This window comes from Neltuma alba, unplaced genomic scaffold (assembly GCF_004799145.2).
Source record: "Neltuma alba isolate B1F8T4 unplaced genomic scaffold, ASM479914v2 tig00010367_pilon, whole genome shotgun sequence".
Lineage (NCBI taxonomy): Eukaryota > Viridiplantae > Streptophyta > Magnoliopsida > Fabales > Fabaceae > Neltuma > Neltuma alba.
In genome coordinates, this window is record NW_021635273.1 from 190,472 (window position 1) to 212,658 (window position 22,187).

Below are 22,187 nucleotides of genomic sequence, written 5' to 3' on the forward strand. Positions count from 1 at the left end.
TTATTATATAATATAATAATACATGAAAATATTTTATGTTGTAATTAAGTAATTTTATAATTTTATTAATCTTTTTAAATTAGTCAACTATATTTTATATTAAAAACAGAAGACAATAATTTCAACAATCCAGATTTTTTTACCAAATTTTTTTTAAAAAAACACATAAATTTCAGTTATCTTAAATTAAATTTAGATAATTCAAATTTCAACTGCTTTCATTATTACTACTACTATTATTATTATTACCATTACAACATGTTTATGACTACCGATTCGAGAAGTTAGGAGATGCTACGCTTATCCCATCCTCCTTATGATGACTCAGATTATCAATAAAGTGGGAACAATCCAGATTCAATGATTAGTGATGTATCTTGAAACTTCATCTAGAGCTCAGGCTTAACTAAATTTTACATTTAATATTACTTTAATAACCATTAAATCAATGGGATATTTCACTCTCTTTATTAATATCTATGAAAACTGTAGAAATTCATAATGACAGTGTGTTTTATATAGTTATTTTTTTTGGCCAAAAGTGTTTAATATAATAATTATAAATATATCTATAAAGTTAATTATACAAAGTAGGATTGTGAATAAGCTATGAAACATGCAGCCGCTTAGCTTATTCGTCGGGTTGTTTGTTTCATTTGTTTGTATTCTTATTGAATGCTGTATTTTGTGAGAAAGTGAATTTAAGCCACCAAATTTTAGCGGTTATAAAATTTTAAAAAAAAGAAAAGTGAAAACAGATATCCAGTAGAAAGAAGCTAAGAGGTTGTTTGTATAAGTGTTTATCATGTATATTTACCTCAAATTCTATAAATTATGATTGAAAAATTATTTACAAATTATTTGAAAATGGGTATAGGTAATTGTCTAATGTTTGGATCTTCCTTGCGGTTCCCTGTTGCTTGCGTATCTTCTCAAACTTTCGGATCTATGGACACGTTTCTTTCGCTACGTTATTCATATGTAATATATATAAATATTACGCCTAATTTTGAATATACTATATTATTTTTTCATTTATAAAAACATTGCTTGATATAATTTTGTATTTTATGTTGATGATTTAAATATTTGGAAAGTGACGTCATTCATACACTACATGATAAAAAAAAATAATCCGCATTAAATAAATTAACATGTTTTTATTATTAAAATATTTTTATAATGAAGAGATGTGTTTTTGAAAAGTCATGTCTTTACGTAAATTTATTAAATTAATAAATTTATATGCATGGTTATATCTTCATATAAATTAATAAATTTATTTGAAGTGTTGTGTCTTCATATAAATTAATATATTTATATGAAGAGTTACGTAAAAAGTTACAATACTAAAAAAAAAAAACCCTTACGTATTAAATATTTTTTTCATTTTTTTAAATATGTTGGTTCATGAACCAACATAAGGTTGTGATTTTTTAGTTAATAAGGTATTGTTCCAAAAGGTATCTTTTTAAGGCATCACTCAATGATCTATATAAACTCTTCACCATCACTTTATTTGCACACAATACAACACAAACACACTAAGACCAAACTCATTGCTTTTGTTTTTGAGTGTACATAGAGATATAGTCAAATTATAACCTTTGTAACGGCTATTATTGTCTTGGCTTGAATCTTGGAAGTACAATCCATATCTAAGGGACCTCATTGTATCCTAAAAGAAATTCGTCAGTTAACTCAACTTGCACCTTATAAGATAAGAATAGGTGGGAGTGAACTAAGCCTAAAAAAAGGTGCTGCTTATCTTTAAAGGCATTGTGCACCACTTTTTTCTTCATTTCTTCTTGTACTTTTCAGAGAACTATTCCCGTCAACAATCTTTAAGCTTAATTTATGCAAGTACAGTGACTTCTTTGAAGGAGTTGACTATAAATTTTGTGAAGTTAGATAGATTTGAAGGAGGTAATTTTTTGAGATGGTGGAGGAAGATAAAATTTCTTCTCATAATTTTAAACGTAACCTATGTTCTCACTACTCCCAAACCTCAAGAAAAAAAAGATGAAACCATTGCTGAAATTAGAGAGAGATAGAAGTGGGAGAATGATGACTATATTTGTATCGAACAATCCTCAACAGCCTCTATGATGTTCTCTTTGATGTTTATCTAGATTCAACCTTTGCAAAGGATCTTTGAGACAAACTTGAGGTAAGGTACATGCAAGAGAATGCTACAAGTAACAAATTTCTCGTCACTCATTTCAATAATTGTAAAATGGTTGATGGAAAGTCTACCATGGAGCAAATGCATGAAATTGAATATATTTTGAAATCAAACAACATAAAGTACATACGGATGAGTCCATTATTGTCTCCTCAATCATAAAAAAACTTCTTCCTTCATGGAAAGACTTCGAAGAGTCTCAAACATAAAAAAGAAGATATGTCTTTTAACCAATTTGGAAATCACCTTTGTTTAAAAGAGAAATATAAAAAGAAAGATGTTGAAAAGGAAGTCAATGCTCAAGAGAAGGCATGTAACATCCTAATTTTCATATATCTAATATTTAAACAAATTTTTATAGAATAGGTAGAGGTTAAATATATATATGTAATTAAAATAATTCTGATTTTATGTGTGTGTGTGTGTCTGTATAAGAAAATGAATAAAATAGCAATGTTAAGAAGTCCTACATTGATTAAATGATAGGAAGATGAATAAAATAGCAATATTAAAAAGTCTCACATCGACTAAATGATGGGAAGAGAGAGCTTTAGGAGCCTATATGTAGGTGGTAGTAAGGGAGAGTTAAAGATGAATTAAATAATTTTCGCACAAAACTAAGACAATCTTAGTAAAGTGCTGTTTACGAGTTTCTAAACTGTTGGATCGGGCTGTAATTTGGTCAGCTGATCCTAGACTTCAAACTCATTAGTTTTAACAGTTGGATCGTCAATTCAATGTCTGAGTTACAAGTTATTAGGTGCGTTATTTATTTATTTTTTTAGAGCTAGTTGATAGAATACGAGATAGTAAATTAGTGTTTTTAAATTTGTTCACCGTTGGATTAACCTGAAATTTAGAGAGTAGTCTTGTGACATGTAAGACATTAAATTCAACGGTTGGATTAATAATTAGGCTTCTACAGTAAGAATAAATTAACTCATATTGAGGTTTTCTGTCTAAATTTTTTGAAGATAGAACATAAGTTATAAATTGAGGGTTCTCTATCTAGATTATGAATTTGGTGCTTCAAATGATATAATTTAATAATTAAATATAATGTAAGTTAAGGGAGCCTAGGAATTGAATATAAATCATCATATATATGTTCTTCCCCAAAACCTTAGAAAAAGCCTTTCAAGCTAGAATTTCGAGTAATAGCTGAATGCTAATAGGGAGCGTTAAAGATTAGAAATTTGTGAGTAGTTTACTCTAATACTATAGAAATAATGTTTTAATTTCAATTGTAGATATAAACCCTATTGTGGCATTTTCGAGTATGGGCCTCGTTTGTGTTTGATTGTTAGCTAGAAGACCAGGTAACTAAATTTCTATCTGTTACATGCATTGATATGAGGTTGGTGAGTGATTTTATAACTAATTTTCGTATACATATATTATGTTTTGTATGAACTGTCTTGTGGGATACTGTTTTGAAAAGGATTGAAATCGTTTGTATTGTTAGAAATTAATGATTATGACTATGAGGTGTTATTCTGGAATTTGGTTGATTATGCATATAAATATGTTATTTTAAACCTTGTGCATCTAGTTTGGGTGGGGGAAAGGAGATGATTGGAGTTATTGAGACGCATATACTTACCACGTGCTATCGGCCTCCACACGGAGCTCTATGGTTGGCTATTATTATTATCCCAGTAGTTCTTTGAGGGACTGCGACACCCCACTAGTTCTTCGAGGGGGGACCCATGGTCTACCGAGTGCTCTGTGGTCTTTGGCCGGTCCATATCACTCAACTGGTGAGCTTGTCAGAGTAGCCAGTTAGATGGAAAGAACTTAGCCCATGGGTCCAATCGGCGGAAATAAGGAGGATATAAGGATGGATTTGGGTTCATGGATTTCATATGACATGGTCTCTTCATTTGATGTTTATATCTTTTGAATAAAATGAAAAGTATGGTATCTCTTTTGAAACTATCAGTTGTATGAGATTGGTAGAAATATTCGACTTATATGATTATTGTGAGTTTAACTGTTAAATAAATGTCTATTGATTGTTTTTGACTCGGTGTATCCCACCTGACACCTTACTAGCCCATGCTAGTGTGTGTGATAGGTAGGGTTTTAGTTATTGAGACATTGTCTCATCCCTATTGTTTAACATTTTTCAGGTGAAAGTTTTAGAGGGGGGACGTCAGGGAAGACTCAAGAGGAGTAAAGCTACATTAATGACTTGTAGTGTTTCCTCGATTTATAAGTTATATTGTATCCTGTATATTGCCACCTTAGGATAAACTGTGTTTAATTGATTCATGCATTATGATGTATTATATCCTTTGAGTTGTACTGTTGTGATATGCATGCTGGTAGTTGGCCAGAGGCCTAGGATCACATATGATTTGTTTATGAATTTATTATAAAATATGAATTTCTCATTTTAATTCTTAATATTTCGATCTATGAGCTATATTATATGTTGTTTTGTAACCATATTAGATGAGATTGATCATTTCTTACATAGGTTGTGTTTAAATGAGTTAAGAAAAGTTTTTTTATCCGTGATAAGATGTATGATTGGGTGCTGCTCTTTTCTATTATGGATAACATTATGATATAGTTAGTTAGTGTAGATGACTGTGATATAATTTGGGTTCGTATTTAGCATGGTTTCGTTATAAAAAAGCTATTTCTTAAAGTTACTATATAAAAACAAAAAAAAAAGGTTAAGTTTTTTGGTTTATTTAGGAAGGTTGTTTCAAGGTATATATGGTAGAAGAAGGGCAATCCAGCAAGACCTCAAAGAAAAGAGAGAATGATAACAACAAACCCAAATACAAGATGGTCACAAAGATAAGAAAAAGAAAGGTATTTTTTTTTGTGTGAAAAAGATGGTCATTTCAAGAAAAACTGTTGTTTCTTCAAAAAAAAGAGAGAGAAGAAAAAGAAGTTATCTGCAAAAGAAGATAATTTTATGACAGTAATTTCTTAGATCTATCTAGTTGACAATAATGAATTGTGTTAGGTGGACTCTGGTGCTACATGCCATGTGTGTAAAAGCAAGAACTTTTTAAAAACATTGAAAGAAGAAGATGGGGATGTACTTTATACAGGAAATGCTTTAACTATCCAAGTTAAGGGCAAAGGGACCGCGAAAATTAAATTCACTTTTGGGAAAACTCTTACTTTAAAGAGATGCCTATTATTATATGCTGGAAGTTAGGAAGAATTTAATTTATGTACATTTGTTTAATAAGTTTGGGTTTAAATCTGTATTTGAGGGAGAAGTTTGTTTTTATCAAAGGTGGAACATTTATGGGCCATGGTTATTTTTGTGACAACATATTTAAGTGTAATGTTACTAAAGTTAATAATAGTATTTATAGTTCTGCTTATATTGTTGACTCTTATGATTTATGGCATTATCGTTTGGGTCATATTAATTTTGGAAAAACGAATGATATGATGAAATTTGAATTGACTCCAAAAGTTACTATTAATCATGATTCTTACACTACTTGCATGTTGACTAAAATAATAAGGAAACATTTTCTTAGAGTAGAAAGAAGTTCTAAAATATTAAAATTGATTTATTCTGATATTTGTGATTTGCATGGTTGACCTATCTTGGGTGGTAAAAAATATTTTGTAACTTTCATTGATGATTACCCTATTTACTGTTAGTTTGTTATGTATTTAATACACTCAAAGGATAAAGTCTTGGACACATTTAAAATCTTTAAAAATGAAGTAGAACTCCAATATAAAACCTTAATTAAATGTTTAAGGACTAATAGAGGAGAAGAATATTTTGATCCAAAATATTATGAGTCTGTTGGTATAACACATCAAGTGATCGCCCTTTGTTCCCCATAATAAAGTGGTATAACTGAAAGGAAAGATGGGGTTCTAGTTGACATGGTAAGTGCCATGTTATCTTACTCCAATTTGTCTAATGAATACTAGCGTAAAGCATTGCTAACTACATATCATATATTAAATAGAGTTCCTAATAAAAGAAACAAGGTAACCCTATATGAATTATGAAAAAAAAGAAGCTCAATCTCAATTATTTTAGAGTTTGGTAATGCAGGGCAAAGAGGAGTTAAATACATCTTTTTGGGATATATTGAAAATAAAGAGGCATATCAGTTCTTGGTTATTGGACCAAATGACTTGTATCTTGTCAATAAAATCATTGAATGAAGGGATGCAATTTTTCAAGAAGAAAGTTTCAACTCAATCCTTAAACCTAATGGCATTTCTCATTCTAATGAGAAGACAAATAAAGAGGAAAAGGTTTCTAGTGGTGATGACTTAGAAAATACAGAACTTAGAAGAAGTAAAAAGGCTCAAAAAGCAAAAACTTATGGTTCAAATTTCTTCATGTTTCTTATTGAGGGGTCAAGAGAAGAAATTGAAAATTATTTATCTATTTTTTTAATTTAGAAAATGATCCCGAAACATTTAAGGAGGCTACGAAGTCTCAAGATACATCTTTTTGGAAAGAGGCTATATAAGATGAAATGGATTCAATAATGGGAAATAAAACTTGAAAATTAATAGATCTTGATTGATTCTAAACCCATGGGTTGTAAATGAATTTTCAAAAAGAAATTAAAAGTAGACGGATCTATAAATAAATTTAAAACTAGGTTGGTTGATAAGGGCTTTGCACAAAAAGAAGGAGTAAACTATTTTGATGCGCGCGCACATCGATTGCAAGGATTTACACTATCAGAGTGCTTATAGCACTTGCTTCCATATACAATCTTGTTATCCTTCTAATAGACGTTAAAACAACTTTTCTCAATAGAGTTAGAAAAAGAGATGTATGTGACACAAAAAATTTGATGAGGTAGTTCCAGCAAATGAATATAAAATCAATGAATCTGATATATGTGTTTATAATAAGTTTTATAACGAGAAAAGTGTCATGATTTGCTTGCATGTAGATGACACACTAATTTTTAGCATTGACTTGAATGAAATAAATAAAACAAAGAAATTCTTATATAAAAATTCTAATATGAAAGATATGGAAAAAGCAGATATCATATTAGGAATCAAGATTATTAGGAAATTGTCTTGCTCTTTCTCGATCTCATTACATTGAGAAAATATTTAACAAGTTTAATTGTTTTGTAATGAACAAAAAACCGGATATGTTATTAGACCAGTTAAGACAGTGGGTTAAAAGTTGTAGGTCAAATCGGGATTAGACTGAAGTTAAACCGGTAGTAATTTAATAAATAAAATTTAAATAAGATTCATTATAAACATATTTTAATAAAAAATATTTAAAAAATCTTTTTAAACAATATAAATATCGTACTATATATTATAATGTTGCCCCGTATAAATGATTTTTGTTGCCTCTTTTTGTTTGTTATGAGTTATGACTAGCTTTCCCCTCTGCTTCAAATTATTTTTTATATATACAATTTATAAATAAAATTATGATGGGATGGTGAGGGACCTGAGGTCTGCAAGACTGCAACACGTTTTCTCAGTATCATTAAGTATCATTATGCCTTTTCTCTTTCTTCTTAATCTGGATTTTTCACTCTTACACGCTCTTCTAACATGTTTTAGGATCTCCTTTCTTCTCTCTCTTAATTGTCCTAGCAGAGTTTCAACAACAAATCAATTCCATGCTGAAGCCTTGAATCATCTTCTTATCTTTATTCCGTGTTTTTGAGTTTCCACGCTAAAATGCTTCTTCACTTAATTTTTAGTGTATTTGGGAGTTCTCTCTCGCAGTAAGATTTGTTTGGCATTTTTCTCTCTATTTTTTCTCTTCTTCTCCTTTTCCACTTTGTGTATTTTTAGGAGGCAAAAAATTTAAACTGAGTAACCCATCCTAACCGGAAGTTACATGGTTTAACACTAGTTTTTTCTGGTTCAACCGGTTTGTCACTGGTTTTTCAGCTAAACCAGTTGGTCTGATCAATTTTTTTCTTCACCTTGTTGTTTTGATTATTGTTCCATTTCTACTCTATTTGCTTATGTGATTCTAGCATGAAGTTAGTACCAAGCAAAGATTATCCTGTGAGACAACATGGTTATTTAAAGGCAATTGGATGTTTGATGTATGCTATGACATATACTTGATTGGACATAGCATATACTGTGGGAAAGTTACGTAGATACACAACTAATCTAAGTCAAAATCATTAGCATGCTGTGGATAGAGTATTAAGGTAGTTGAAAGGGACAATTAACTATAGTTTAACCTATAGTGGTAATTCTTTGATTTTGCAAAGATATATGGATGCTAGATGGATATGCTAGTTGGATAAGTTATTTAGAGAATTATGCTTCCACAAGTGGGTGGGTCTATACTTTAGGTGGGGTTGCTGTGTCCTAAGGATCTAAGAAACAAACTTATATTGAGAGTTCAACCATAAATCTTGAGTTTATAGCATTGGCTGTAAAGAAGCGGAATGGCTTAGAAACTTGATACTTGAAATACCTATATGGCCCAAGTCAGTGGCACTAATAACTATTTATTGTGATGGTCAATCTACTCTTTTTAAAATGAGAAGTCACGACATATTGAACTGAGACATAGTTATGTGAAAGATCTGATAATGAATAGACTAATCTTTATAAGTTACATAATATGAGTTAAATCTTGTAGCTCCTTTGATGAAAGGTCTAGCAAGAAAAATGGTGTTGAAAACATCAAAGGAAATAGGATTGAAATCCTATGAACCTTGATCACCAATAGTGAAAACTTGATTCACATTTGACCACCATATCAACTCTTGAGTCCAATAGCAAAAACACGCTATTAAAGTGCAAATATTTGACATTCTTAGACATCCCAAAGCTGAAAAGTACTTAGCAATCATGAGATTAAAACGGGAAAGGTTGGGATTTAATTTGGCTCTTAATGGACTTATAAGCACACATTTACTGGAGCATTAATCATGGTGGTGCTCTTGATAGAGTTTACCTATATGAGAGTGAAGTGGGGCTAGTTCTAGGAGTCTAAGAGTTTGACTCTAAAAACTCTTCATGAAAAGGATATGGATACAAGGTCATAAATGTGTTATTTTAAGTGACATACGATAGTCCAAGATCCCATGCATGACTCATACACACCTGATGATATGGGATAATTAGTTCAAAGTTTAATCTGCCATATTATTTCGTATGGGTGAAACCATGTCTTGTTTAGGTAAAAGTTCAAATCCTTGAGATATATTTACCGAAGACATGAGATTTTTGAAGTGATAAGAATTTGGATTCATTTTAAAAATAGTGGGCGATTTGTTAGAATATTTTTAAAATGAAAAGATGTATTTTTGAAGAGTCACATCCTAGTGTAAATTTATTAAATTAATTAATTTATATAAAGGGTTATATCTTCATATAAATTAATAAATTTATTTGAAAAGTTATGTTCTCATATAAATTAATATATTTATATAAATAGTTATGTAGAAAGTTACGATACTAAAAAACTCTACACATTAAATATCTCTTATTTATTTAAATATGTATAGTTGTGATTTTTTAGTTAATGAGGTATTATTCCAAAAGACATCTCTTCAAAACATCACTCCATAATATATATAAACCCCTTACCATTACTTCATTTGCACACAATACAACACAAATATAGTAAGATCAAATTCGTTGCCTTTGTTTTTGATTGAATGCTGAGATAGAGTCAAATTATCACTTTGTAAAAGTTATTGTTATCCTGGCTTGAATTTTGAAACTACAATATATATTCAAAGGTCTTCATTGTATCCTGAAGAAAATTTACTAGTTAACCCAACTTGCACCTTATAAAATAAGAATAAGTAGGAGCGCATTAAGTCTAAAGGAAATTGTTGCTTATATCTTGAATGCATCGTGTACCACTTTCTTCTTCATTTCTTCTTCTTATACTCTTCAGAGAACCATTCTTGCCAACATTTGTTTTCCTGGTGTTTATGGATCCTTAATTAATAAACTGGTTTGTTATAAAAAGATAACTCGAATGGTGGGTGAATTTGGTGTGAGGCACACGAAGGCTGAATAGGTCCGGGAGGGGGAAAAAAAGAAATCATACTTGAATCAAAATAAACAGAAAAAAAGGTATCGGATTTTTTTTAACAAACCATTTGTACTAATAACTAAAGAATTAACGTTAATAAAACATGATGATTTTCAAAAATTAAGAACATTAATAAGATCATCCTCTCCTTTGTAGATCAACTATTATGAATTAATGTTTTTAAATATACTATAAAAAGTTGAATCATCACAAAATAAACTGTCGATGATCACTTTTTTCTTCAAGTCATAATTTCAGCTTAATATGTATATATATATATATATATATATATTTATATGATGAAGTATCCATAAATTTTCAAGGCATGCAAAATATATAGATCTATTGTCAACAGTATATTGTTTGCTGTTATAACTCGATATTTAAATAAAGCCCAATGTTTGACAATTTGACTTTTTTTAAAAATTTAATCGTCATAAAAAAAATCTTTTGTGACAGTTAAAATTTTTTTTTACAGTGATTTTAGGAGCATAATAAATACTGTCGACACAAAAAACAAAAAATTTCATAGTAGTTATTAACAACCGTGAAAAGGCACTTTGCATGGCGGTTTTAAGGAATTAATCACCATGAAAAATTTTCAATAAACAGCATTATGGGTTTATTTTCTATAGCGATTATTTATGTAACTGCCATAAAAAAATTTTAATTAAAAATCAATGCATGCTCAACATTAACAAATTCAGCAGTTATTTTATATACTTGAAGAAATTTTGAAAACAAAAATACAATAAACAATAACAACGGCTATGTAATCAAGAAGTTGAACTTTTAAGTTTAACCCGTGCATAAGCATATTTATAAATATAGTAACCTATAGACGACATGATAAAAAGAACAAAATAGAAACTTCATTTCACAACTCTACTATACAAAGCACGATAATTTTATGAAATTTATTTATTTATGTGACTAGGACCAATAAGTTATTTTATTAGCCTCCTAATTTTTCTGCTGATAATGTGAAATAGGAATAATGGAAAAATAATAATATATTCTTTTATTATGCATTATTTATCAATGTTAATTATTTTGAATTAAAAAATACATTTTACTTTTTGAATGTAAATTATTTTAGAGCCTTTTTCTATCCTTATTTATTTATGCTAATTTTTTTTTTGGGCAGATGTAAAATAGAGATAATGGGAGGATGATCAAAATGGATGAGAGAACATGACATGCTAGGAACATGCTTGTTTTGTTGTTTAGTAAGTTATTTATGATCAAAATAGTATGTTGCAAGTACTTCCTTTAAAAAAAATTAAATTAACGAAGACAAAATGGCTAGTGAGATGAAACTCACGTACTTTATTCAATAATTATATAGAATAATTTTATTGCCAATAACTACATAGGACAAATATGATATTTTTTTATTATAAAAGTAGGTTACACAATGTACGAAAAATTAATAGAGACGAAATAGTTAGTGAATTGAAACTCACATATTTAAGTCAATCATTATATAGGATAATTTCATGGTCAATAATTATGTACTCCTCTGGTCCTATTTATAAGGTAGAGCGAAAAGATATTTTTTGGTTCTATTTGTAAGGCATTGAGAGAAATTTTTCATATAAATGTATAATTTTACCTCTCATTTCTTATTGTGTTGATTTTGTTTACATGAGATATAATATATATTAAATAGAGATAAAGTTAAAAATTTATTAAATTTTAAATAAGAGTTAGGCCTGTTTGAAACATGCGAGAAGTAACTTATACATATACATAGAACCAGAGGAGTAGGATGTATCAACAACTACTTTTTCAAAAACCTTTAGTGCAAATATGAGGAATAAAATCTTTTAGCTCAAGTTCTTAAGGATTGATGATTCAGACTTCATTGTAGAATGTTTCAAAGGGACTTGGGTTTTTCCAACTATAAAGTCACCTTTATTAGTCTCCATGGCTGACATTCAAACCCCCACGCCATCATATTCCAAGAAAAACATCTTACTAAATAAGTCAAAAAAATAAAATAAAAAAAACAAGTAGAGATGTACTCCCATCAGTTGAAAGTGATGTTAATGTGCAATAACATTAAGCTTAGTCACCCATCCAAAGAGAGTTTATTTATATATACCATGCATAGCATCCCATGGCCCTTCTTCCAAATAGCCCAGTCGCTCAAATAAAAAAAGCCAACCTTTCTTAATTAAAAAGCAGCATGCAAAGCCTTGTAATCTTATCACACGTAAATCACGTTTTGTGTATTCACGAAAAACGTTGAGAGACCCATGTAGGTGGATAAGAAATTTTAGGAAGTTTTAAGCTGCAACACACTTTAAATGAAAGTTACGCAGCTAATATCTTAGAATACAAACAGTACAATAGGCACAAGAACAATAAACAAGAGCAAAAGATTGAATTACTGAAACGCACATGCAATGAAGTTATACTCTCTTGAAGTTCCAAATATATATATATATATATATATATATATGCAGCTTTTCACCCGCGACCATTTTGCAGATTATATGCCAAGGATTCTGAAACAAAACCCAAATCATAAGCAGGATAAAGAACAAGATTTTGCCATAGCCTTTATATTTCAGCATTCACACTCAACCAAAACAAAATCTAGATCATTTGCTAAATAAAATAAAATCAACATCAAGATATTGGGTAGCGCAATCAATGATAATTTTTCTTGAACTACTTAGGCAGAGTCGCAAGTTGCTAGAAAAGTTTTGTTATTTTTCTTGGCTGCATCTCCTTGCCTTCTTCATTATTTCTGGGTATAAATCTAGAACACAAAAATAAAATAAAAATGAGAAAACATATCAAACCTTGAAGACAAACCATAATGAAAATGGAGAAAGCACCAATATGGGAGACTTCACAATGCCCGCAAAGGCTTTAGTGTCTTCTATTATCTCATCACAAACGTAACCTTGCAACTATTATTGCGCTTCGGAAGCTTCATCGGCTCCCACCTTTTATTGATTCTCATCTATTGGTTGTCATGTTCGCCTAGAGAAGAGTAGTAGTCTAGTAGAAGGAATCGACGGGTAAAGATAAGGGAATAAATCATTTTTAATGGTTTTTCAAAGGAAGGCATGAGGGAGAAATTAAGTAGTTTTTTTTTAATAAAAAAAATAGTTCTATTTTACGATTGTATTGGTTGGTTAGTAAACTGAATAAAAAATATGAAATCATGCGCCAAGTAAATAGGAGCGAATCAAGAAACTCGTATCATTTTCACATATTTTTCCTATTAAGTTGTTGAATTCATATTTATCCTCTTCAAAAATACGAATTAAATATTTGAAATAATTATTAGGTTTTTATTCGGGAGTTAGAAGCACATGATGTCATGAGGATAGCGTGCAGAAAATTTCGTCTTTACAAAAATAGGAAAACAACACAAGGCATTAAATATATTAGAGGAGTCGTGGGTAGTCATAAAAAATAGATGTTCTTAAAATTTCGACTTTCAAAAAAAAAAAAAAAAAACAAGACCCATTATTTGCATCTTGATAAAACCACATAGTAATGTCTTCCAAGTCACGCTTTATAGTCTACTTCTATATATTAATAAATTAATTATACAATTGTTTCTTTTTAAAATCAGTAACGTACTAAATGCACACATGAATTTCAGCCGTTCCCGTCACATGATTAAACAATTTTTCTTCCACAGGTTTTACATTTGGGTTAAGACTATAATCACAAATACAATGAGTAATCACATCAACAACTAAATGATCATTGATTCAAGAGAACATACTCTTAACGTCCTCCACCAGCAGGTAAAATTGCGACGATATTGCAAGTTAACGGCATAAACCGGAGAATCAACGAAGTAGCTCCTCCCAACTCTCCCGTTTCAGTTTCAGAAGTATCGAATTTGCAAATCTTATCAATTATCTTTGTAAATGAATGCTTTTTCCGGTAAAATAACGTAGCTTACATGCCACCCCTTGGTCAATAAATGCTGCCCATTTGCTCACTCACAGCTTCATCATAAATTGGTTCTTTTTTGGCCTAACTTCAATATAGGCAACCGACCAGAGATACATAAAATTGGGAGTAGCAATAAAACAATCATAATCATAGCAACTATAATTGTTCCAAAGCTATATAAAACCATAACATCTCAATGTCTACTGAAGGAACATGAAAGAAAGAACATGAAAGAGAGAAAAAAGCAGACCCCTGAAACACTGTATCTAATTGCGTGGGTTTTATGTGTTTCCCCTGGAGTTTTATGCTTTGCTGTCAATGCTCATAGGCTCAGCATCCTTGCTCGCTTGTTTCTGCAACGTTCCCAATGTACAGTCATTAATTAGATGAAACCCAAATTCCAAGAGGAAAACAAGCTCATACTTCAACAGAAAAGAAAGATCATGACTAAAAAGTGGGAAAATGCCGTTCTGGGCCCTAAGAACAAATTCAACTCGCATGACTTCAAAATCATGATTTGCTCTCTAAATATTATTAACAGCATCCCATAAATAAATTGCCTTTTCTCAATCCTAGCACAGCAGAGGACAGCAAATAACTAAACATCAATAGAGAGAAGCAAAAGATCTAACAGTGCTTACATTACTGTCATTTGAATCCGGCTTACTCATCTTGGCGAACATATTTCCATAAAATTTAGCCTCTTTTCTGTTGTACTCCTTCACCTTTTCCTTCAAAGTCTTGTACTCCAGCTTCACATCCCTATTTATACACCAAGAAGACTACGTCAGAACCTTACTGACAATAATACTGTGCGCCCACACCGTTCTTTGAAGAGATTACAATCAACTAACTTTGACATTGAAACCAATTCTAGCCATCTAGCGAACTACATACCTGTTGTCAGGGTCTATCTCGAGAGCTTTCTTAATATCAAGTTCTGCCAAGTCCAAGTCAGTCAACTCGATATAAGCTTGTGCTCTTCTATAAAGTGCCTTCACATTGCTGCTTTCAAGATCCAGAACCTGGTCGACAAAATTCACTCAGAGATTGTACAGGAATTTATCGAGGACTCGCACACACACACACACATTTTTATTTTAGAGAACGTAACAAAACTGCAGAAATACCTTGGTACACAATCTCTCAGCTTCTTTATAATTTTTCAATTTCAACTTGCATGCCGCATTGTTCAGATTGCAAGCAACCTTCAGTGCCTTGGCTTGCTTCTTCTCCTCTTCACTGAAGGAGGAATCATACTCTATGTACTTGGCAGCCTGCAGTAAGGTTCCAGCATCATAACTGATTCAGAAGTTTATAAAATGCATTAAAAGGGAAGCCAGAGTTAATATTGTTCAATTAGATTACCTTCTCATATCTTTTAGCAGCTTTAGCATACTTTCCACTCTTAAACAACACATTTCCTTCTTCTTTCTTCTTAACAGCGCCTTCAATCTTCTCCTGTGTGTTCATATCCCAGGACTCTTTCTCCTGAATAAGATAAAAGGTTAGTGAAGACAGACTTCACAACAATAAAAGATACTAAAAATTCAAAGAGAAGATGACATCACTAACAGAAGATAGACATAAAAGAATAATTGAGATTGTCCATAGGAGAGATTTTCTTAGGCAAAAAACAGCAGAATGTTAAGGGCTCCAAATCCCCCAAGTTTAACAAATATAGATGATAAATTCAGAGAAACATAAGAAAATAAGAGAACATCAAGAAAGCAGAGCCTATATAGGATTTGCATTGATGAGCACCCAATGCTCCTCACCACCCATCTGGACCGTTCAGATCAGATCTAAACGGTCCAGATTTATTTTTATTTTTTTAAAAATAATTATTTTGATAGGTATAGAATAAAAAATAAAAACAATCTCATAACTATCATTCTTTAAAAATATAATTTTTTCTATTTTAAAATAATTATTTAATAATATTAAATCTGGACCATCCAGATTTAATCTGGACGGCCTAGATTGCTCATCAGGTGATGAGCATTGGGTGCTCATCAAATGGTAGCCCGCATATATATGTCCAATAAACTATATTATTGCATGAGATTACAAGAACAGTTGATTATGAAGGCCGTGCCAGGGAGTAGATTAAATACCCCTGAATGCTATGATACTTCAAAATATGATTATCCCTTTGGAAAAATGCCTCTCACTGGTCAAAATTTTGACTTTCATATTTACATATAATATAAAATCTCTATTAGCCCATAAATAATACTATTTGTTTCTCAAATTCAGAGCCACAGCTCTGGCTTCACTAATTTAAAAAAAAAAAAAATCAATGCACCACTGAAAAATGTCAGTCTAGCTTATTTAACTTACCTTCACAAATGATACTAGTTCAACTTCATAGTAAACAGTTGAGTTGGGAGGAACAACGGCCAATTCTTGCTTGGACTCAGATGAACCAAAGGCATACTCAGGTGCAATAGTCAACAATGCTACTTCACCCTTCTTCATAGTCAACACTGCTCTATCAAGTCCATCAATCACTTGCTCTGTTCAGCACGTCGAACATTTCACTTTAGCTGCCCAATAAAATATGAAAGGAAAATGGAGCAGGACACTCGGGTATTTCAGTTACCTTCATCTGTTTGGAACTCAAACAGCTCTTCATCATGGCCCTTCTTCAAGAAGACAGTGCCATCTTGCAGTTTGCCAATCAATTTCACTAGGCACACCCATAATTGCCAACACTGTCAGGAATTGCACATTTAAGGAAGCAAAAATATAAGCTTCATAACTGGTACTCACCTTTCACAACAGCTCCTTCATTTGGACGCTCGTATCCTTCCCCTTCACTGAGGATTTTCTTAATGACCTTCTTATCATCAGTAACTTCTGAAACAGTCTTCCAAGATACCAATTCAAGAGTTATCTGTAAGGATGCATTGGGTGGAACAGCACCTTCATCCCCATGTGCTGCTTTACCCTTCTCACCAAAACCATCTACAACAAGATAAAATAAATAAATATATCACAGTATATCCTTCGAAGATAAAAGAAAAGCAAGAGAATATCAAAATATTAGACACATGGCTGGAGAGTTCTTTAGACAACTTACATTGTGGCTTCACAGTTAAGAGCACTTTCTCTCCCTTCTTCATGGTTTTCACAGCCTTTGCAAAGGCAGGACAAAAAAAACCTATTTCAGGATAAACACTAGTCATCAGATTATCAACATAAGCAAGTTTGAGAGAAAACATTAGCAGATATGCAAATACTAACCCTCTTTCACTGTAAACTCTACTCCATCAGATTTTGATACAAGCGTTCCATCTTCAAGCCGAGCTTCATATTTGACTAAATCCATGGGCACAGAGCATAGTCAGAACTTCGAAGCTGGAAAATAATATATAGACACACACATTTATATAAGTGCCTACCTAAAACTTCATCAGGATCTTTTGGGTTCTCCCATTTCTCTCCTTCAGTAAGGATTTTCTTAAATATGCCACCATCCTTACATATGTCCTTCACGCTGGTCCAAGACAGAAGCTCAACATCAAACTGAAGTGTAGCATTAGGAGGAATGGTTGGAGGAGAACCAGATTCACCATATGCTAGCTCAGCAGGGATGGTGAAAACAGCATTTTCACCTTTCTTCATGGTTTTAATACCCTGATCCCACCCTTTAATTACTTGTCCTGCAATTGCCCAATGTCAACTTCAAATCCATTCCAGAAATTACTACTCTCATATTGATAATACATGATAGCTTTATGCAGAAAACTTTACACTTACACCCACTACCAAACACCTGACTTGCATTCAGGAGTTTGGAAGGCTCAGGTATTTCACAATTTGTTACATGAATTGAGGAAAGTTTGAAACCAAATCCATCGAAGAGAACTGTGTAACAGAAGTCTTAACATAGCTAAACAGCAGATAAATCTGGATTATTACGCGATTCCGTGCTAAGGATTGTGAAAGGCCATTGCCCACTTCAATAGTTGGTGCCTAGATTTCTAAAGAAATAGATGTGAATGTAAGAGCAACAGATAAACTAGCGTTTATAACACAGTGCACTTTGCAAACTAAATGGCATACAATTCAGAACAAAGACCCTGCTAATAGCGTATACTACTTGGTATGACTTTCATTTTGTAGGAACATATAATTCAAATACAAAACTGTCAGAGAAAATCAAATATAAACGAACCGCAAAAAAATTTGAGAACGCATATATTTGGATTTTCTCGCTATGTACACCCAATTCCCCGCCAAATTCAACCATTGTCGAAGTTTAAGAACCTCTCATAATGTTCTACATTTCATATGGAAGGATTCCTAGAATCATACAATCAATTCAAGAAGCCATACGACGTCAGATTCATTTTTTGATCCCACAAAATACAGATTGAGGCAATTGCATTGTCACGTTGACAATCTACTCCATGGAATTAATTGAATTTGAATTGTTAGAAAGCTCATAATTCATGACTTTATAATTGACACGCCATGTTCCAAGTATATCGATTACCAGATCCTACAGCTTTCACGATGATAATTTAAAAAGCAAAATGCAGCACTCACCTTGTCCGAGCGTAAACTTAAAGGGGGTTCCCCTGTCGCGGCTTGAATCAAACTTGGTCCCATCAAGCAGCGTTCCCGTGTAATGAACTATCACAACAGCAAAACAACAACTAATCAGGACGACGCCAGAATGCGAGTAACCAAGCACATCATGTCTACACAAGAAATGAAATCAAAACACTACCTTCAACTTCATCGCCCACCTCAGGTGTGTCCCAGCCTTCACCTTCCTTGACCAGCTTCTTCTTCAAGCCCTGCTTGCCGATCTCCTTCTCCTCCCCAACCTTAAGAGTGATGCTGTCATCAGGAAGATCGAAGTCCTCGCTCATCTCCTCCGGCGGGGGCATATCGAAATCCTCATCCATCTGTGGCGCGAGAATTCAGGCACACAGCAGACCGCGATGAAGGAACGAAAGTTCGAGAAGACACAGAAACAGAGAACAAAACCTAGGAGCTGAAACAAAGTGAAAGAAAGTAGAGGCCTTTTTAAATGGAGGGGAAGGAGGAGAGTGAAAGGGGGTTCTAGAGAGTTCTAACAGGAAGGGTTTAGAGTTTAGACCGAGAAGTGAGCGCTGGTGATGAGAATGAAGGGTCAAGATGGTTCCAGAGATATTCCCCTTTAATTTAATTGTTATGGTCTTTTTGTTATGGTCATCGCCGGAGGAAGACTATGAATAGGGACGGAGGGGGCGAGGACTCCGTGTGGTTAGGTTCATTTGGGTCGTGTGGGGACGTGCTGATTTGGAAATTGATATGGACCGTTCTTTTTTTTTTTTAACTATAAATCGTAAAAAGTGAAGCGTACATTTGTGAATTACATGAACAAGTTAGAGACGAGACCGTATTAGTTCCCGCAAAAGTTTGTTGGGGTAATTCCAAATTTAGAAAGTTAAGGGTCAAAAATAACACGAAGGAAAGCAAACCCAAATGAAATTTTAAAATAAAAAAAAATTTTTTTTGTTTTTTTCTTTTTTTGTTTCTTTTGTTTTTTTTTTTTAAACTTCAACCCTCGTCAGAGGCCACTATTGCTAGCAAGCCCCTGCCGACGGTTGGCTGTCGATGCCAACGTCGACCATCAACGTGGTGGCTGCCAGTAGGTTTATTTTTTTCCCTAGCCTACCACCTGGTCCTTTGAGCCAACCAAAATAATCGGTGATTATTGGGCCACCAATAATTTTTTAGCATTATAATGCAAAAAAAGAAAAAAAGATAACTTTTTTTGCTCTGACTCTAGTTTGTGCTGACAATTTATCTGGAAATGACAAGTATTGATTGTAAAATGATAAGTATAAACTTGAGATTAAGAAGGCTTTTTTTCCTCTAATACATAACGTGAAATAACATGTGAATTAATTGAAAATGACAACAATTTATTTGAAAATAACAAGTCTTGATTAAAAATGATAAGCCTAAACTTGAGATTAATAAGGTATTTTTTTTTCCTAATGCATATCATGAAATAACATGTGAATTAATTAGAAATGACAACAATTTATCTAGGAATGATAAATCTTGACTGCGGAATGACAAGTCTTGATTGTAGAATGACAATATCATTTTTAATAATTCATGTGTTATTTCTTGTTATGTATAAAAAAAATACATTGTTAATCCCAAATTTAGACTTGTATTTCCTAATACTTATCTTTCTCAAATAAATTGTTATAATTTTTAATTAATTTACATGTTATTTCATTATGTATCAGGCAAAAACACCTTGCTAATTTTAAGTTTATACTTGTTATTGTCCAATTAAGACTTGTTATTTCTAGATAAATTGTTGTTACAAGCTGGAATCAGAGTGAAGGAATTAACTTTTTTATTTTTATTACATTGTTAAGAAATCATTGGTGGTCCAATAGTCATCTATGTTTTTGGTTAGGCCAAATGATCATGGGGTGGTGAGATTTGATCTCACCTCACCACATTCCCCAAATAATTCCCCATGGTAAAAAAAAAAAATTTCACTTTGAATTTACTTCCTTGCCGGTGGCAACCACTACGCACGTGACCGTCAGTGTGGTTTTCAGCGAGGGGTTGAACTCTTTTTTTTTTTTATAAAAAAAATAGAGGGACATTTTTGTTATTTTTCTTGAATTTTAAAATTTCAGTTTAAATGTACTTCCGTCCTAATTATTTTCCACCCTTAGCTTTTTAAATTAAAAAATTAAAATTTTAAGCTTTTTTTGGGGTCATTTTCCTAAGTTTGCTTCTTTGGGGAAAAAAATGACATACTCGCCGTTTTATTTATAAAATAGAGAGAAAGAGAGTAGTAATTTTTTTAATCTTTGGACTACTTAATTAAATCTTTTTAAAAAACAATTTTCACGCACTATTTTTTTCCAATTTTTAATTTGGTATTTATATTTTTTTAATTAAATTCTTTAATTTTATCTCCTTATGATTTTGCTCCGCTAACCTCCTATGCAAGAGTTAATAATGCCACCAAAGCCAAATGACTGGTTTAGTTGTGAAATGAATCAATAGAAATATAATAATTGGGAATGGAAGGTAAGTAACTGTGAATGGTGATTATGGCAAGTGTGTTTCGTAAGAGTAAAGATAAATGTATTTATACAAAAAGAATTAAAGATAATGGAGGTAAGGGTAAATAATGTCTCTTCTTGTTGGCAAAAGAAACGTCTTTTCCTTTTCAAGTTAGTATTACAAAATGTAATCCCTTTCATATTACATAAGCCAAACTAGATACCTGAGGATTTGTTTGGAATGATTGTAGGAGTTTTGATTATGGAATGCAAAAAAAAAGTGATAAGTATTTTGTCTTGACTTACATAAAAATACTTATAAGCCCTTAAAAAAATAAATCCAAACGAATCCTCAATTAGTCATTTACATTAGAATTTCATGTAATCAAACCAAATGAGCAATTAATAATTTAATTAAGAGGAAAAACATTGAAGTATCCAAATTAAAAGTAAAAAAAAGAAAAAACACGCACACAGGTACCAATTTCATATATGAATATACTTTTACCCTTAGTTTTATTTCGTATATTTCTATTTTAATATAAAATATACATATATATATATTAGAGAGATGTAAGTTGTGAAATTATTAAATTTTAAATAAGATTTAATAATGTTTAAGATTTTTTCTGATAAAATATGTTTAAAATATCTCATAAGCATGACACACACTAGTTGTGAGTCGCCTTGAGTAGGGTCACACGTGGTTCCTACATTTTTGTGTGTAACATTAATGTTAATACTATAGAATATAATGATAGGGTGAGGTGAAAGTATGTTTAATTTTTGGCATAAAAAAGTGTGTTGTATTTTAGGATTAAGGTGTTAAAATGCCCTAAAATCATAATACAAAAAACCTGGACTGAATTGGCCAATTCAATCGAAAAATGGGTAAACTGACCCGTGGTCCAGTTCGGTTTAATTGTCAAAACGGCAAGAACTTGAACTGGTATCAATCTAGTCAAACTAGAGTGAACCGATGAAAATCATTGATGAGCCGGTTTAGATGACTATATTA

The 22,187-nt window shown here is 31.9% G+C and overlaps 1 protein-coding gene across 2 annotated transcripts; it reads right to left on the reverse strand.

Moving 5' to 3' along the window:
• Nucleotides 1-14,143: 14,143 nt before the first annotated feature.
• LOC114755998 (peptidyl-prolyl cis-trans isomerase FKBP62) lies at nucleotides 14,144-22,118 on the reverse strand. 2 transcript variants are annotated; one of them, XM_028944906.1, is made up of 13 exons: nucleotides 18,868-19,065; nucleotides 18,684-18,770; nucleotides 17,534-17,794; nucleotides 17,376-17,450; nucleotides 17,212-17,292; nucleotides 16,902-17,096; nucleotides 16,732-16,818; nucleotides 16,470-16,645; nucleotides 15,495-15,617; nucleotides 15,257-15,403; nucleotides 15,024-15,151; nucleotides 14,768-14,888; nucleotides 14,144-14,479 (listed from the first exon to the last, which is right to left on the reverse strand). In XM_028944906.1, exons 1-13 carry the CDS (start codon nucleotides 19,046-19,048, stop codon nucleotides 14,429-14,431), a joined length of 1,713 nt encoding a protein of 570 aa, XP_028800739.1. In that variant the 5' UTR covers nucleotides 19,049-19,065; the 3' UTR covers nucleotides 14,144-14,428. The 2 variants fall into 2 exon arrangements, with proteins under 2 accessions (XP_028800739.1, XP_028800740.1); XM_028944907.1 differs by lacking the exons at nucleotides 17,212-17,292; nucleotides 17,376-17,450; nucleotides 17,534-17,794; nucleotides 18,684-18,770; nucleotides 18,868-19,065 and adding an exon at nucleotides 22,111-22,118 and having other exon boundaries at nucleotides 16,902-16,988.
• Nucleotides 22,119-22,187: the final 69 nt, after the last annotated feature.

Bases quoted from the DNA above. Each gene is read 5' to 3' on its own strand.
- LOC114755998 (XM_028944906.1), bottom strand. From the start codon at position 19,048: ATGGATGAGGATTTCGATATGCCCCCGCCGGAGGAGATGAGCGAGGAC. The intron at 17,293-17,375 runs GTTAGTATTTGC...ATCCTGAAATAG, and splicing joins AGAGTTTACAGTGAAAGAGG to GTTTTTTTTGTCCTGCCTTT. The intron at 15,152-15,256 runs GTATTTCTGCAG...TTTGTCGACCAG, and splicing joins CTGAGAGATTGTGTACCAAG to GTTCTGGATCTTGAAAGCAG.